This window comes from Muscardinus avellanarius (genome assembly GCF_963383645.1).
Source record: "Muscardinus avellanarius genome assembly, chromosome: 4".
In the NCBI taxonomy this organism is placed as follows: Eukaryota; Metazoa; Chordata; class Mammalia; order Rodentia; family Gliridae; genus Muscardinus; species Muscardinus avellanarius.
The window spans coordinates 90,220,494-90,238,986 of record NC_137789.1 but is presented as its reverse complement, the minus strand read 5'-3'; the positions used below and the strand labels follow the sequence as shown (position 1 = coordinate 90,238,986).

The following is an 18,493-nucleotide window of genomic DNA, read 5'->3' as shown; positions in this document are numbered from 1 at the left end:
TCAATCCCCAGTAACTCAAAAAATAAATTAATTAAAATTAAATTAAAAAGAATAATCTTTAAGTATGATTAAAAAACAATAGCCTCTCAAAACTGAAACAGAATTTGAAAACGATACAAATAGAATTCTAGAAGTGAAAAATACTATCATTTAAATTAAAAACCCAGTGGATGTCTTAAATGGCTTATTAGACACAGCTGCAGGGGAATTGGCCCACTAGAAGAGCTGAAGGAAGTGCCAAGTGGGAAATATAAACTGTTAAGCGACATCAAGGGTACAATGAAAAAGTCCAACGTATCTCCAATTAGAGTTCCAAAGAGATGGATTTCCTTTGAGAAAAGAAGCAAAAATTCAAAGAGATAATTACTGAGCATTTTCCTAGATTTATAAATAAATCAAATCCTCAAAATCAGGAAGAGAACAACAACAACAAAAAAAAAAAACCTCAAGAAGAAGCCAGGCATGGTGACACATGCCTGTAAAAATCGAGGCCAGCCTCAATAATTGAGTGGGACCCTAAGGAACTTACCAAGACTCTCTTTCAAAATAAAAAATAAAGCCAGACATCATGGTGGTGCACGCTTGTAATTACAGTACTTGGGAGGCTGAGATAAAAGGATCACAGGTTCACAGACAGCCTCTGCTACTTAGACCCTTTCCAACTCAGTGAGACCCTGTTTCAAAATCAGAATAAAAAAAAATAGAGCTGGGGGTATAGCTCGGAGGTACAGAGCCCTGGGTTCAATTCCCAGTATCACACACACACACACACACACACACACACACACACACACACACGAAATGATAAACACAAAGAAATGAGGAAAACTGTAAAAGATAACAATAATTTTAGCTGGGCATGGTGGTACACCCTTGTAATCCCAGTACTTGGGAGGCTGAGACAGGAGTATCACAGGTTCATAGCCAGCCTCAGCTACTTAGTGAGGATCTTTGCAACTTAATTAGATCCTGTTTCAAAATAAAGAATAAAAAAGAAAACAAAAATAAAGCTGGGATATATCTCAGAGGCAAGATTATATATCCCTGGGTTCAATCCCCAGTACTGTCAAAAATAACCCCACCAAAACAAAAATAATTTTTTGATGAAAGGTTATTAAACACATTGATATTCAAATGTTGATGTATAAAATTGTAAATATATACACAAATAAGAAAAAAAAAGACCCTGTTTAAAAAAAATAAACTAAAAGCCAGGTATGGTGGTGTACACTTGTAATCCCAGCATTTGAAAGGCTGAGACAGGAGGATCGCGGTTCACAGACAGCCTCAGCTACTTAGTGAGGCCCTCCACAACTCAAGGAGGCCCTGTTTCAAAATAAAGAATAAGCCGGGCGTGGTGGCACACGCTTGTAATCCCTGCACTTGGGAGGCGGAGAAAAGAGGATCGCACGCAGGTTCGAAGCCAGCCACTTGCTCTGGCTTAAGAGACCCTGTTTCCAAATAAAAATATAAAAATAGGTCTGGGAGTGTAGCCCGGAGGTAGAAGGGCTTCCAGGAAGCCCAGTACCACCAAAAAAAAAAAAAAAAAAAGAAAAAGAAAAAATAGAAAATAGGGCTGGGAGTATGGCTCAGAGGTAGAATGCCCTTGGGTTCCCATCCCTGGTACCACAAGGGAAAAAAAAGCTAAAATGAAACTGTAAGTAGACCCCAGAGGTAGAATGCCCCTGGGTTCAATTTCAATAACACACACACACACACACACACACACACACACACACACACACACACGAAAAAAAGAAAAAGAAAAAGAAAGGAAGGAAGGAAAGAAAAATCTAGAAAGCCTTTGAAAGACTAGAAACAAAATTATGGAAATGGTGGTGCACGCTTGTAATCCCAGCACTTGGGAGGCTGAGACAGGAGGATCACACAGGTTCAAAGCCAGCCTCAGCTACTTAGTGAGGCTCTCAGCAACTTAGTGAGACCCTGTTTCCAAATAAAGTATAAAAAAAAGTCTGGGAGTATAGCCCGGAGGTAAAAAAGCCTCTGGGTTCCACCCCCAGTACCACAAAAAAGAAAAAAAAGAAAAAAAAAGTTAAGGGTATAAATTTTAAACTAATAGTTTTAGTCTCCTGGATCCCATTTTCAACTATATAACTCTTATATTTGATAGAATATCTGAAAGAATTCTATCCCTTCCTTCTGGCAAGAACTATTAAGCTCGTCCAATATTTGGCATAGTATAGTATGTGCCCTGCTTCAGAAAAATAGAGAATAAATAATAGGGCTGGGAGTGTAGCTTGGAGGTAGAATGCCCTGGGTTCCATTCCCAGTCACACAAACACACACACACACACAAAAGGGAAGAAGGAAAGAAAGAAAGAGGGTCTCATTAAGTTGCTTAGACTGGCAGTGAACCTGTGATCCTCCTGTCTCAGCCTCCCAAGTACTGTGATTACAAGTGCACACCACCATGTCCAGCATGAATACTAAATTTGTGTGTATGTGTGGTATTGAGGATTGAACTTATGGGGCATTCTATCTCCAAGCTACACCCCCAGCCCTATTTTTATTCTTTATTTGAAACAGGGTCTCACTAAATTGCTGAAGCTGGTCACAAACCTTCAATTCTTCTGTCTCAGCCTCCAAAGTACTGGGATTTCAAGCATGTGCCACCACACCTGACATGAACATGATGGATTCTATTTCTCTCTCTTTTTTTTTTAATTTTGTGCTTTTATTGGTACATTATAGTCTCACATTATGATGTAAATCATGTTGCCAATAACATATATGCACACAGCTCTTGGTAGCCCCCAACTACCTTTTTCCTCCCTCCCAATACAGAGTACCCAGATTGATGTTGGTAAATTCACGTTTACACAGTCTATGGTAGTATTTCCACTAAAGAACCTATCTTCCTCCTCCCCTACCCTTATATCTCCTCCCTGGCTCCACTGAGGTTTCTCTATTATCTAGAGTCTCTCTTGCATCCCAATTACTCTCTGTGCTGCATATTTTAAAGAAAACAATATGCCCCCTTCACTCTCTGTGATTGGCTAATCTCACTTAACATAATGTTCTCCAGGGCCTTCCATTTTCTTGCAAACGACTTAATTTTATTTTTCTTTATTGCTGAGAAGAACTCCATTGTGTATATTTCCCATTGTTTTGTAATCCATTCATCTGTTGATGGATGGACACCTAGGTTGATTCCATCATTTGGCTATTGTGAACTGTGCTGCTATGAACATAGATATGCGTATATTACTGTAGTTCTCTGGTTTCAACACCTTTGGAAAGATACCCAGTAGTGGTATAGGGGGATCATATGGTGGGTCCATTCAAAGATTTCTAAAGAATCTCTACACTAATCTGCATAGTGGCTGAACTAGTTTGCAATCCCATCATCAGTATATAAGAGTTCCTATTTCCCCATAGCCTCACCAACATTTATCATTATTTGACTTCTTTATAATTACCATTCTGAGCCAGGCATGGTAGCGCACGCTTACAATCCTAACATTTGGGAGGCTGAGACAGGAGGATCGCTGTTCGCGGATAGACTCAGCTACTACTTAGTGGAGCCCTTTGCAACTCAGTGAGACCCTGTGTCAAAAAATAAAAGAATAAACAATAGGGCTAGGGGTGTAGCTCAGAGACAGAATGCCCCTGGGGTCCATCCTCAGTATTATATATTCTAATTGGGATAAGATGGAATCTCAGTATGGTTTGATTTGCATTTTCCTGATTGCTAATGATGTTGAGCATTTTTTCATATATCTGTTGGCCTGATGAATTCTATTTAATAAATGCATCATACTTTACCTAGATGACTGATTCCATCTTATTTACTGGGTGGCCTGGCTATTTCTTCAGGATTGTGTTTGTTTGATTTTTAATTGAAAAGAAAATACACTTTTCCTCACTGTTGCTCCAAACAAAAGGGATAGCAACTAAAAGTTTAACAAAATTGCCTGCCGATAATCCCAGCTACTTGGGAGGCTAAAGCAAGAGAACTGCTTGAGTCCAGGCATTCAAGTCTGAGTAACACAGCAAGACATTGTCTCAAAAAAAAAAAAAAATGTTAAATTAAATTGTTGGGCTGGAGATGTAGCTCAGTGGTAGAGTGTTTGCCTAGCATGTGGAAGGCCCTCAGTTCTGTCCTCAGCACTGCAAAAAATATATATGTTTTTAAGATGGTTGTCTTTAGCAAGCATGGTGGCACACACTTGTAAATCCCCATGCTGGGGAGGCTGAGACAAGAGGATCGCACAGGTTCAAACCCAGCCTCAGCTACTTAGTGAGACCCTGTTTCCAAATAAAGTATAAAATAGGTCTGGGAGTATAGCCCAGAGGTAGAAAAGCCCCTGGGTTTCACCCCCAGTACCACAAAAAAATAGAAAGCATGAAAGCTCGAAGGACTTCGTGCAAACCTTTTGCTGGGAGTGGTGGCACACCCTTGTAATCCCAGCGCTTGGGAGACAGAGACAGGAGGATCGCGCAGGTTCGAAGCCAGCTTTGCTGGCTTAAGAGACCCTGTATCCAAATTTAAAAGTATAAAAATAGGTCTGGAAGTGTAGCCCAGAGGTAGAAGGGTTTCCAGGAACCCCAGTACCACCAAAAAAAAAAAAAAAAAAAAGCATGCAAGAAAGAAAGAATAAAAATAGGAAAAATAGGGCTGGAGGTGAGTTAGAATACCTCCGGTTCAATCTCCAGTATCACAAAGAAAAAAAGGATGGTTGTCTTTAATCATGGGAAACTGGCAATCAAAGGTTCAGGAAACTAAAACTGTGAGTGCTATTTTCCCCACAGTTGGTAAAACTGTATATTCCACAACATATGGAATTTTACTGAAAGCTTTCATTGGCATTTTGCCTTGGTGAGTAAAAGTTAAAAGCTATGCTTAGACATTTAAAAAATTCAACACTGCCTTTTCATTAGATTAACATTTAAAATATGACTTAAGCTGGGCATGGTGGCACATGTTTGTAAACCCAGCTTTTGGGAGGATGGAAGTTCAAGGACAGCCTCAGTTACTTAGTGAGGCTCTTTGCAACTCAGTGAGACACTGTTTCAAAATAAAATGTAGGGCTGTGGGTCTAGCTCAGAGGTAGAATGCTCCTGGGTTCCATTCCCAGTACGGCAAGAAAAAAAAAAAAATCATTGGTTAGAATATTAGTGATAGCCAGGCATGGTGGTACAGGCTTGTAATCCCCGTGCTTAGGAGGCCGAGACAGGAGGATTGCACAGGTTCGAAGCCAGCCACTTGCTCTGGCTTAAGAGACCCTGTTTCCAAATAAAAATATAAAAATAGGTCTGGGAGTGTAGCCCGGAAGTAGAAAGGCTTCCAAGAACCCCAGTACCATTTAAAAAAAAAAAAAAGAAAGAAATTTGTAGCCGAGGGTGGTGGCGCACGCTTGCAATCCCAGGATTCAGGAGGCTGAGACCGGAGGATCATGGTTCTGGGATAGCCTCAGCTACTTAGAGAGGCCCTCCGCAACTTAATGAGATCCTGTTTCAAAATAAAGAATAAAAAATAGGGCAGGGGGTATAGCTCGGAGGTCAAATGCTCCTGGGTTCCATCCCCAGACCCGCAAAAAAAAAAAAAAAAAAAAAATTTGGTAAAATATTTTTACTTCTAAAATTCACCACTTTTCATCCTCCCCCACCTCCTTTTTCTTTCTTTTTCTCTGCATGTGTATATACATACATACATACACCCCACTCACAAGCACAACAATCCACCAATCCAATGAGGTGACTTCTGATAGAAGTGACAAATAATTTTTGGAATCTAAAAATCCTAAATATGTATCCAATACAAGATAATGTCATTTGTGAATCTGTTTCTCTTTGTAATTAAGTAAGCATTTAATACATAGTAACATTTAAGACCAGGAAGCAAATCACTAGGCCTTCCAAGAGAAGGAAGAGAGGGAGCCATCCTCACCAGCATGAAATAATCTAAAATGACTATGTGCTATGCCAAGTATCAAGGCAAAACACACACCAGACACAGTGTCATGTACCTGTAATCCCAGTACTTGGGAAGCTAAGACAGGAGGATCACAGATTCAAGGCCAGTTTCAGGAATTTAACAAGACCCTCAGCAATTTAGCAAGACCCTATTTCAAAATAAAAAGGGCTGTGGGTGTAGCTCAGAGGTAAAGCCCTTGGGTTCAATCCCCAGTACCAAAAAAGAAAAGCAGATCAACTTTAGGATATCTTTGTCTTTTGCCATATGGTTCAAGGAAATAAAAATCTTTAATAAGGAATTTATGAGTCACTGTATGAGGCTACAATGTTACCAACAGGTTCCAAATAATATTATCAACACCTAGTTTAAAGAGTTAAATTTTTAAAGGGCACTCCCAGAAAGAGAATGCAAAATCCAAAAGCCGCTTCCAGATAGGAGGCAATATAGACTCATGTTATGAATTTAGTAAGTGGCCTGCATAGTTGAAATAATTCTGAAACAGAGAAACCACAACCAAAATAGCCTGAACACTTCTGTTATCTCAAACAATGGGCAGTTAGCCATTTTCATTCCTCCCTTAGAGTATATTCTACTTGTTTCAGTTAAAGCCCTTATAAATTTGATGAGGCTTCAGTTTTGGCTATACAGATGTCTGAAAGCTGGGGATGGAAAATACTGGTTGCACAATAATTTATACATAAAAATGAATGTTATGCATGTTTTTTCTTTTCTTTTTCTTTTCTTTTTTTTTTGGGGGGGGGGTGGGTATTGGGGATTGAATTCCAGGGCCATTCTACCTCCTTGGTACACTCCCAACCCAACTGTATTTTTATTTTACAAGGTCTCACTTTTTTTTTGGGGGGGGGGGTATTGGGGATTGAATTCCAGGGCCATTCTACCTCCTTGGTACACTCCCAACCCAACTGTATTTTTATTTTACAAGGTCTCACTAAGTCGATGAGTCTCACTATTTATTGAGGCTATCCTTGAACCTGTGATCCTCCTGTCTCAGCCTCTCAAGTACTGAGATTATAAACCTGTGTCACCACACCCAGCTGCGTACGTTCATTTAGTTTAAACATGTAAACCAGGCATGGTGGTGCACACTTGTAATCTTAGTACTTGGAGCCTGAGACAGGATCACAGGTTTCTGGCTAGCCTCATCTATTTAGTGAGAGGGTCCTCCACAACTTAGTGAGACCCTGTTTCAAAATAAAGAATAAAAAATAGGGCTGGGGATATAGCTCAGAGGTAGAATGTCCTGGGTTCAATCCCCAGTCCTGCAAAAAATAAAATAAAATACATAGTTTGAACATCTTCGACCAGAACAGATCTGCCACAGAAGAACTTACAACCCACAAGAGAAGACAAACGCTGAACAAGTATGACAAGCATCACACCAGAACATACACATGCTCTGCTGTGTCACAGGCCGTGGGTAATGAAGATATCCCTCTCCACGCCCCTCCTAAGGCTCCAACAAAAAACCGTGAAATAAAATAATGACCCTCTCTGTTCTGACATACATCAAACCTGAGCATTTTACAGTTACCTAAGTGACTAGAGGAAGTATGTAAAATGACTAGGCTGCTTTGTTTTTGTTTTTTAGTTACAGGAGGTTGAACCCAAGTGCATTCTATATACAAGCGATACCCTCAGCCCTTTATTTACTTATTACATGCTAGGGATTGAACCAGGGTGTTCTATCTTTGAGCTACACCGCCAGCCCTTGTGTGTGTGGGGGGGGGGGGGGGTTACTGGGGACTGAACCTAGAGGCATTCTACCTTTGTGCTATACTCTCAACCCTTTTTGTTTTTTTATTTTAAAACATGGTCTCAAAGCCGGGCGTGGTGGCGCACGCTTATAATCCCAGCCTTCAGGAGGCTAAGACTGGAGGATCGCGGTTCGCAGACAGCCTCAGTTACTTAGTGAGGCCTCTGCAACTCAGTGAGACCTGGTTTCAAAATAAAGAATAAAAACTAGGGCAGGGGATGTAGCTCGGAGGTCGAATGCCCCTGGGTTCCATCCCCAGACCCGCAAAAAATAAATAAATAAATAAATAAATAAAACAAAACATGGTCTCAAGCCAGGCGTGGTGGCGTACACTTGTAATCTCAGCATTTGGGAGGCTGAGACACGAAGATTACAGTTCGCAGCCAGCCTCAGCTACTTAGTGAGCCCCTCTGCAACTTAGTGAGACTCTGTTTCAAAAAAAAAAACTAAAAAATAGGGCTGGGAGAGTAGTTCAGAGGTAGAATGCCCCTGGGTTTTATAACCAGTATTGTAAAAACTAAAAATAAAAAAAGAAGGGCCTCACTAAATTACTAAGGCTGGCCTTGAAACTTCAATCTTCCTTCCTCAGCCTCCCACGTACTGAGATTACAGGCATGCACCACCATGCCCAGCTTTTATTTTTCATTTTAAAATAGATTCTCACAAAGTTGCAGAGGATGGGCTTGAACCTGCAATCCTCCTGTCTCAACCTCCCAAGTGCTGGGATCACAGGCGTGTGCCTCATACTCAGAAACAGGATCTTTCTCACTAAATTGCTGAGGTTGGCCTCAAACCTTAGATCCTCTTACACTGGGATTACAGGCTCACACCACAACACCTGACTTTGTTTTTAAGTAAATATTTGAGAAATATTAAAATCCAAATGACTGCTATCTCCATAAATGTAAGTTTCCCTAATGTTATCTCCTTATTTCATGACTGTAAGAAGGGTGTCAAACCTAAGCCACTGATGTTGATTCTTACTTTGTCCATTCAGAATTATACAAATGCAGCTGGGTATAGTGGCACATGCCTATAATCCTAGTATTTGGGTGCTGAGACTGGAAGATTGTAAGTTCAAGACCAGCCTCAACAATTTAGTAAGGCTCTCAACAACCCAGCTAGTAAGACTCTATTTATAAAACAGCTTTTGAGCCGGGCGTGGTGGCGCATGCTTGAAATCCCCGCGCTTGGGAGGCAGAGACAGGAGGATCGCGCAGGTTCGAAGCCAGCTGCGCGCACTGGCTTAGGAGACCCTGTTTCCAAATAAAAATGTAAAAAAATAGGTCTGGGAGTGTAGCCCGGAGATAGACGGGCTTCCAGGAACCCCAGTACCACCAAAAAAAAAAAAAAAAAAAGTTAGCAAGAAAAAAATAAAAAAAATAAAACAGCTTTTGAAAAGCCCTACTATCCCTTGTGTAGATATAAACAAACATTTAAATTGGGACTCCATTAAAATTAGAGACGTATTTGTTTTGGGGGTTATTTTTTTGTTTTTTTGTTTTTTGTTTTTGTGGATCTGGGGATGGAACCCAGGGGCATTCTACCACTGAGCTACACCCTCTGCCCTATTTTTTTATTCTTTATTTTAAAACCAGGTCTTAGCCGGGCGTGATGGCGCACGCTTGTAATCCCTGCGCTCGGGAGGCAGAGACAGGAGGATCACGCAGGTTCGAAGCCAGCCGCGTGCGCTGGCTTAGGAGACCCTGTTTCCAAATAAAAATGTAAAAATAGGTCTGGGAGTGTAGCCCGGAGGTAGAAGGGCTTCCAGAAACCCCAGGACCACCAAAATAAATAAATAAATAAATAAATAAATAAATAAATAAATAAATAAATAAAATAAAATAAATAAATAAAACCAGGTCTCATTGAGTTGCGGCGGACCTCTCTAAGTAGCTGAGGCTGTCCGCGAACCGCGATCCTCCGGTCTCGGCCTCCCGAATGCTGGGATGACAAGCGTGCGCCACCAGGCCCGGCTGAGAGACGTATTTGTAGAAACATTATGGACTTGGAGTGTAGCTCAGTGGTAGAGGACTTATCTACATGTATCGTAAGGCCATGAGATTCAGCCTTCAGCGGAGAAAAATAAACAGACAGACTATACAAGATCTTTCATTCTCTCAGTCACAAGAGTGCTAAATATTATTGGAATAATATTCATCTGCGTCTTTCATTTCTTTCTCTTTTATAATATTGGGAATCAAACACAGGGTCTCACACAATGTTAGGCAAGCACTCTACCCCTGAGCTACATCCACAACCCTTTTTTTTTTTATTTTATTTTTGAGACAAGGTCTTACTAAGTTGCCCGGGCTGGCCTGAAATTCAGAATCTTCTCTGTCTCAGCCTCCCCAGAGTAGCTGGGATTACAGGCGTGTGTCACTGTGCTCAGCTGTGTCTATTCTGTCTAAAAGGAAGAAGAAATGCTGCACAGTGGAGGGTGACCGTGAAACAGCGTCTACCCTCGCTTGATTCTCACACGGGCCCTTCGTGCAGGTGGTGCTGCTGCCAGGCTCAGGACAAATGGAGACTCTATGGCTAACAGCATCTTCTTGCTTCTGATTCTAGGTGGAAAAACCTCCACTGATCCTTAACAACGCTCCTCTAAGTGAATGTGGATTATTGGAATGAAAAAGGAAGAGGGTCTGGAGTAAGAGAGCCAGAGTGATAGCGATGGGCGGACGACTTCATTGCTCCTAACTGCACTTTCCTCATCTAAAAAATGGGAACCACACAGTATCTACACATAGGATTGCTATGAAATCATCAGCATAAAGGAATTTCATGATCTATAAGGATTGTACAAATATTCTTATTTACTTTATGAAGTTTTTGCATAATATAGGAATTATATGTCAATTTCATTTATTTATTTATTTATGCATGCATGCATTACTGGAAATGAAACCCAGCGGCATTCTATCTCTGAGATATACCCCATTCCTATTTTTTTTCTTTTCTTTTCTTTTCTTTTTTTTTTTTTTTTTGAGGTACTGGGGATGTAACCCAGGGGCATTCTACTTTTGAGCTACAACCCAATCCTATTTTTATTCTTTATTTTGTTTTTTAAATAAATTTTTACTGGTGCATTGTAGTCATACATCTCAATGGGATTTATTCTTTACTTTGAAACAGGGTCTCAGTAGGTTGCTGAGAGCCTCACTAAATTGCTGAGGGAGTCCTTAAATCTATGATTCTCCTGTCTCAGCCTCCCAAGTACCGGGATTACAAGCATGTGCCACCATGTTCAGATTGTGTCAATTTTAAAAATTAGAAAATGTAAGCCGGGTGTGGTGGTGCACGCTTGTAATCACAGCATTTGGGAGGCTGAGACCGGAGGATTGCAGTTTGCCAGTAGCCTCAGCTACTTAGTGAGGCCCTCTGCAACTTAGTGAGACCATGTTTCAAAATAAAGAATAAAAAATAGGGCAGGGGGTGTAGCTTGGAGGTCGAATGCCCCTAGGTTCCATCCCCAGACCCACACACACAAAAAAAAGTTAGAAAAATGTAGTAGCCAGGTGTTGGTGGCACACACTTGTAATCTCAGCATTCGGGAGGCTGAGAAAGGAGGATTACAGTTCATGGACAGCCTCAGCTACTACTTAGTGAGGCCCTCCGCAACTTAGTGAGACCCTGTTTCAAAATAGAGAATAAAAAAAAAAAAAAATAGGACTTGGAGGTAGAAAGCCCCTGGGTTCCATCCCCAGTTCCGCAAAAAAAAAAAAAAAAAGAAAAAAAGAAAGAAAGGGCTGGAGGTGTGCCTCAGAGGTAGAATTCCCCTGGGTTCAATTCTACAGGAAGAAAACAAGAGAAAGACAAAATATAGAAAATATTAAGAAAAAGTCACCCACAGACCTATCACTTATTTATTTTAACTGAAATAATCCAACACCAGCCAAAAAATAATAATAATAAACACAAATAGCTGGGCGTGGTAGCACAAGTTGTAATCTTAGTACTTGGGAGGCTGAGACAGGAGGACCGCAGGTTCAAGGACAGCCTCAACAATTTAGTGAGGCTCTCAGCAACCTAGTGAGACCATGTAAATTTAAAAAAAAATTTTTTTTTTGATCTGGGGGTGTAGCTCAGAGGTAGAATAATACCTCCAGGTTTGATTCCCAGTATAAATAAATAACAATTTCAGATGTTAATTACTGATATATTACAAGCGGTGAAATTAATTGCTGATCTCTTTTTAAGAACAGAGCAGGAGGCCACACCTGTACTCAGGAGGCTGAGGGAGGAGGATCACAAATTTGAGGCTAGCCTGGGCAACTTAGCAAGATCAAAAAAATAAAAAAGGGCTGGGAACATAGCTCAGTGACAGAGCACTTGCCTACCATGTGCAAAGCCCAGGGGTTCAATTCTCAGTCTCACACACACACACACACACACACACACACACACACACACACACAGTCAAATGAGCAGAACAGTCTTTCCCATCTATCAATGTGAAGTAAACACAATGCTACTATTTGTCCCAAAACTAGTCCCAAAAGCATTTATATAATATATGGGTGAGGGTCACTAAAGTCAAGGTCACAAAAACTCTCAAAATAAATATTTCATGAGCCCAAGAAGCAGTTAAAACACATGCCCTACAGATGCAATGGGGAAGGCAAAGTTTCTCAAGTCCATTAATAACAGTGACATGACTGTAATGGTCACTTCAAAGGCTGACAGTTTTCTATAGGCCACTTCCATGGGAAAAGAAAAAGGAAACTTGGTGTGCCATGATATAGACAGGCAGTCTAGGACTCTGGACTTTTTAATACTGCTCAGTTGAATCTCAACGTTCTTAGAATTTCTTTCCTACATTTTGTTTCCCACCCTTGCCTTGTTATTGCATTGAGCTTGCTGTGTTTTAAATGATCTTACTCCATACAACGGAATAAGAACTATTAAAAGGAATGATATTCTGACCATAGCACACCATGGATGAACCTTGAAAAAACATTATCCTAAGTGAAAGAAGCCAGACACAAAAGCTATATATTATATGATTTTTCTTAATGAAATGTCCAAAATAGGCAGATCCAGAGAGACAGAAAGTACATGAGTGGTGTCCAGGGGCTGGGGAGGTGGAAGAGGGAGGGAGATAATGAGGGACGGCTAGGGGGTACTGAGTTTCTTTATGAAGGGTCAAAAAAGTTCTAAAATTAGATTGTGGTGATGGTTGCAAAACCCTGCTAATATACCAAAAAAACACTGAATTGTATATTTTAAGTGAGTGAATTATCTCTTTACAAAGTTGTATCAAAAATGGTCCCATTCGGGACTAAATAGAAAAAAATACATGTAAATAAATCTTCCCATCCTATCCCTTCCCAACTGTGCGGCAAAAGTGGTGACAGCTGTGACATACGGAGATATCTAGATAACTGACAGGTCTAAAGTGACCAGACTACTTTGCTTAACAAAGATACATAAAGTTGCAAATCCAAACCAGTCCCGTCTGCAAAAGAGCAGTTACCTTAATAGTGCTCTAAGTCAAAACCTGGCCCCCATAGTCTTGAAAACTCTGCATCTTTGCCTGGGTAAAGTGTCTTCCATTTTAAGGCCTTTCTTATCATATATTTAAATGTACAAACCTCACCTGTCTTGAATGCCCAGCTCAAATGTTATACACTTCACAAAGTCTCCCGCCATTCTCCCATCCAAAGCTATCTTGTCTTCCTCTGAACTCCACAGTACTTTACTTCCTGGTGCCACTTAGGACTTTCAATCCAGTATCAAACTTATCCTGTCCATATCATATTCACTGCTTTGATATTCAAAAAGATCTCATTATAAAACCTGTTTCAGAACTAGCGAGTATAACTCAGTAGTGGAAAATTTGTGTAGCATGCCTGAGGCCCTGGGTTCAATCCCCAGAAAAGAAATCAGTAAATACCTTTTTCATTAGTGAATGACTAGGATCAACAACTAAGACTTTCATCTTTACTTAGTAAATTTTAATTTTGGAAATATCCAAGTCATTTAAACCAAGAATGCTAAATAAAGTAGTTGGGCTCAGGAATGCCCACTTCTATCAAAATGTACATTTTCTTGACTAAAACAAGACTAGTTGAGCATACATATACAAATAATTTGAAAGAAATTCCCAGGGAGGAGCACTGGAATAGGGATATAAGCTCTCATGGTAAGCTCTCATGGTGGCCCACACTTGTAATCCCAGAATTCGGGAGGCAGAGACGAGAGGATCGCGATTCGTGGACAGCCTCAGCTACTACTTACTTAGTGAGGCCCTTTACAACTCACGGAGACCCTGTTTCAAACATAAAACAGACTAAAAATTAGGACTGGGGGTGTAGCTCAGAGGTAGAATGCCCCTGGGTACCATCCCCAGTACTGAAAAAAAAAAAGCCAGGCGTGGTGGCGCACACTTGTATTTTCAGCATTCAGGAGGCTGAGACAGGAGGATCACTTTTTGAGGACAGCCTCAGCTACTCAGTGAGGCCCTCTGCAACTTAGTGAGATCCTGTTTCAAAATAAAGAATACAAAATAGGGCAGGGGGTGTAGCTCGGAGGTCAAATGACGCTAGATTCCATCCCCAAAAACACTCAGATTATTTAAATTCTAGAATATATGCCCAAGAATCTGTTTCATTATCTTATAGTAATACCATTTGTTTCTTCCAAACTCATAATTCAATAGAGTTCTATTCAATTTCTTCTAATATATTTTAAATAATTACTTATCCATTTCCCTGCAACATCCAAAACCCAAGCCTTCATTTTCTTCATGACCAACCAATTTTTAAAGCCTTCTAATTTATCTCCCATCTCACAGTTCCTTTTCCTTCAGCAATATTTATTGAGTCATCTGTGTCAACAAGGAGAGTAAGAACTGGGAAGCTTATTAAAAAATGTCAAGGTCTATTCCCTAGGCATTATCTACTTAGGAATGTACAGGATCCGTATTTCAAGAGCTACAATTGGCACTGAGAATTTAAAGCAACGGGTAGATCCTCTGGCCTCCCCAAAACACAGGCCAGAGTTCCTCACACACCATTCTCGTCCTCCCCCTCCCACTCTGTGTTCATCTTGTTGGATGAGGCCTTGTTAAACTGCCCATATGTCACCCTGACTTCATCTCCAATTTCTCTCCAACATGCATCCTGAAGTGCAATGAAGACAATCTACACACTGAAACTTAGAAGTGATTTACTCACAAGTATCTCTGTTCATGACTATCAGCACAATCCTTTCTACTTCCTCTCTGCTAATTCATCTACCACCAATCATCTCAAACCCTTTTTTTTTTTTTTTTTTTTTTTGGGCAGTCTGGGGATTGAACGCAGGGGCATTCTACTTTCGAGCTACACCTCCATCCCTATTTTGTGTGTGTGTGTGTGTGTGTGTGTGTGTGTGTGTGTGTGTGTGTGTGTGTGTGTGTTTTCCTGGGGATTGAATCCAGGGGCATTCTACCTCTGAGCTATACCCCTAGCCCTATTTTTTTAACTTTATTTTGAAACAGGGTCTTGCTAAGTTATGGAAGGCCTCATTAAGTAGCTGAAGCTCACCACAACCTGTGATCCTCCTGTCTCAGCTTCCCAAGTACTGGGATTACAAACTGCACATTTTGTATGTGTTTCAAAATACGTAGCTACATATAATTTTTTTCAGGTTATGATTTGCCTTATCTCACTTGTATTTGCCTTACAGTTACAGTGTTCACTATTACAGTGTTTCCTAACTAAGGGGCATGTATCACAATCACCCATAGAGCTTCTTAAAAAGACTTAAAAGGGGGCCTTGACCCTGGAACTTTTCAGTAAGTGTGGGATGGGAACCGTACATCTTTATATCTAAAAAGCTCCACTGGTGATTCTTATGCACACTCTAAGCTGAGAACCACTGATTTATTACAATGCTCTTTATACTGCAGACATTCAATGCTTATTAATTCATGGCATGGAAGCTCATAAATAACTTTTCTCTAAATAGCCTAACCAGATATCAACCCCTTGACTACACTAAGTCTGTTCCAAGTGCAACATGTGGTTTTAAGATTTCATTTCCTGAAGTACTACATGGAGGGACACTCTTACCTTGTCTCTTTACATTGTTTCCCATTTGTTGAAAAATGAAAGCCTGGAATGCAGCCATGTTAGACAACACTACATAAGAATGTACTCTGGAATTTGGGTTAAATTTAGTTATAAAAAGAACAAGAACAATCTAGAACTAGATGTTTTTAGTGAACACAGTATTCTTCTTGAATAGATTTTTACTAAACTTTTATAGATGAAAGATCAGAAATTTGGTCTGTTGTGGCTCCTGTCTTTCTAGCTACCAGTCTCCTGAACTGTTTAAGGCAGTCAAGGGGTCTGTGAAGATATGGACGGAGGAGGAGGACTCTCAGCTGCTAAAGTGCCTGTAAGTAGCCAGCACAGTGGTACACGTGTGTAATCTTTGTACTTGAGAGGCTAAAACAGGAATATTGCAGGTTCAAAGCCAGCCTCAGCAACTTTGTGAGGCCCTCTGCAGCTTAGTAAGGTGTTCTTGGTAAAACTCTGTTTAAAAAAAAATAGGGCCTGGATGTGTAGCTCAGAGGTAGAAACCTCTGGGTTTTATGCCCAGTACCACACACACAAAATAAGTCTGTAAGTGCATTAAAGTACTCCAATTAGATAAGTAATCTATGCCCCACCCGGACAGTTACCTCCCAACCACCCTAACACACACTATTTACACTGCTCAGAGAGGGAGCAGTATGAACTTTTCCAGAGTTGTTCCTCACAGACAGCAGTAGTCTGAGTCATCCACCCAGAATGAGACATAAGTGTGAGATTAGTTAGGAGACTGGTCTTAGTGTATATTTTCCCCATTTCAGAAGTTAGCTTCACCTCTCTCGGGAATCACCTAATAAGTCACCGCTGTGGGCTACAGGAGTCTGCAGAGCCACCAGCCACCAGGAAAGTATGGACCGAAGAGATGAGGCCCAGGTCTCTCTCAGGCATGGGCCACTGATCCCAGATTCCACAGGCCTCTCCCAGCAGCTCCATCTTGCTTCCTGCCAGAAGGAGGGGCCCAGCAGGAGGGCTCCCCTTCCAGTCTGGAAAAGCCCCAGTGATAGGGAGCCACTTGACAGCAGGTAAGGCCAGGTGGAAATCTCCAGAGGCGGGATAAAATGAAAATCAGCAGAGTTAAGCTAGAGGAGAAATAGGCTCCTGCTCATAAATTACTGCACAAAGGTGTTTGAGAGTGCCTGAGGTGTGGGCAGCATAAAATGTAGGGAGAGGAGCAGGTGACAGGGAGATGAGTGGTCGATGAAGTCAAGTGGAAAAAAGGACCGGATTTGGGGAGCCCTAACACGGGGGTTGAGTGGGTGAGGCAGGTCTCAGAGCGAGGGTCAGAAGTAATAGAAAGGACAGCAGCATGACTCAAATAAGAATCTCTGGAAGGAAAGACAGGAACCAGTGAGAAAACCCGCCCCCGCGCACACAGGCCTGACTGAGGAGGCCTAAAAAGGAGCTGGGAGCAAGGTAGTCGCCGTGAGGGACGACAACCTGCCCGGGGGAAGCGGCCACCAGACAGCCTAACTATTTATTTACAAATAATACCTCACTGAATCTTAACATACCCGCAAGACAGGCTTTATAACTATTGCCCATTTTATAGACGAGACAACTGAGGCCGCGGGAGGCTCGGGGGCTTGCTCAAGGTCACAGAGCGGGGGACCGGGCACCTGAAACCTTGGCATCTGGCACTCGACCCACGCGCAAAGCCACAGGCAGCCGCCCGCGAAGGGAAGCCGCGCGGGGGCTCGGACCCCGGGACGTCTCCCGCCCGCCGCCGCCCGGGCCCAGCACAGCTCACCCGGACGAGGTTGCTGACGGCCGCTTGCACGGCGGCCACCGGCGCGGTGAGGTCAGGGATGGCTTTGCCGTCCACCTCGCCCTCCTCGTGCATAATCACCAGGTGCGAGATCTGCTGCGCCACCGGCTCCAGGATGCTCTCGATCGTGCGCGTGTGAAACACCGGCATCGTGGCGGCGAGCGGGGCGGCGAACCGCGGGCCACAGAGAACTGGGAGCGGCGAGGGAGGGAAGCGGCGGAGAGACCGACTCCGCGCAGCGGCTGGAGTCCGGGCTTCCCTCGGCGTAACCAGCCTCACGGGCGCCCCGCCCTCGCGTGGCCGCGCCCAATGGCAGAGCCGCTCAGCCCCGGGCCGCTGCTTCTATTGGCCCCGCTTCCGGGCGCTCCGCCCCCAGCACCGCGCCGCCAAATCCCGCCCCGCCCCCATTCCCAAGGGAGGGGCCTAGGCCAGGCTGCGCCCAGGGAATGCGGCCGGATTCCCGAGCCCTAACGCGGGCGCTCCTTATAAGGGCATGGTGGGAGCGGAGCGAGCGGAGCCGGAGGCCCCGCCCCCGGGCCGCCTCCGCGGCGCCGCAGAGCTCCGCCCCTCTGCAGGATCACCTCAGCGGGTGGGGTCTCCCACCTCCCGGGCCTCCGCCCCCTCGACTTTTCACCCGGGACGTCGAAACACTTTCCTTTTCTTCCCAGTGATTCATGGAAAAGTCAGATTCAAAGGATAGAAGTTGATTTACACACTCCAGCCAGTGCCCTCCTCAGTTACCTCTGTTAACAGTGTGTGTGTAGCCTTCTAGACCTATATGCATTTACTTGTATGTATACATTTTCTAAGTAAACTAAACATTTCCCTAGAACTAGGTATTTTCCCCCTTAATTAAAATTCCTGGATAATCTTTCACTGTCGGTAAATAGACGTCTACCTCATCCCCCCGCCCCAACCCTAACCCAGTACTAGGG

The 18,493-nt window shown here is 42.6% G+C and overlaps 1 protein-coding gene across 2 annotated transcripts in view; it reads right to left on the bottom strand.

The window, feature by feature from the left end:
- Positions 1–17,708, bottom strand: part of VCL (vinculin) — a gene marked incomplete at both ends in the record, with an annotated part of 143,710 nt that extends 126,002 nt beyond the window's left edge. For both annotated transcript variants that reach the window (XM_080694392.1, XM_080694393.1), the window contains one exon: positions 17,541–17,708. In XM_080694392.1, coding sequence (XP_080550518.1) covers positions 17,541–17,708 — 168 coding nt within the window. The remainder of the gene's footprint in view (positions 1–17,540) is intronic.
- Between the last annotated feature and the right edge of the window lie 785 nt (positions 17,709–18,493).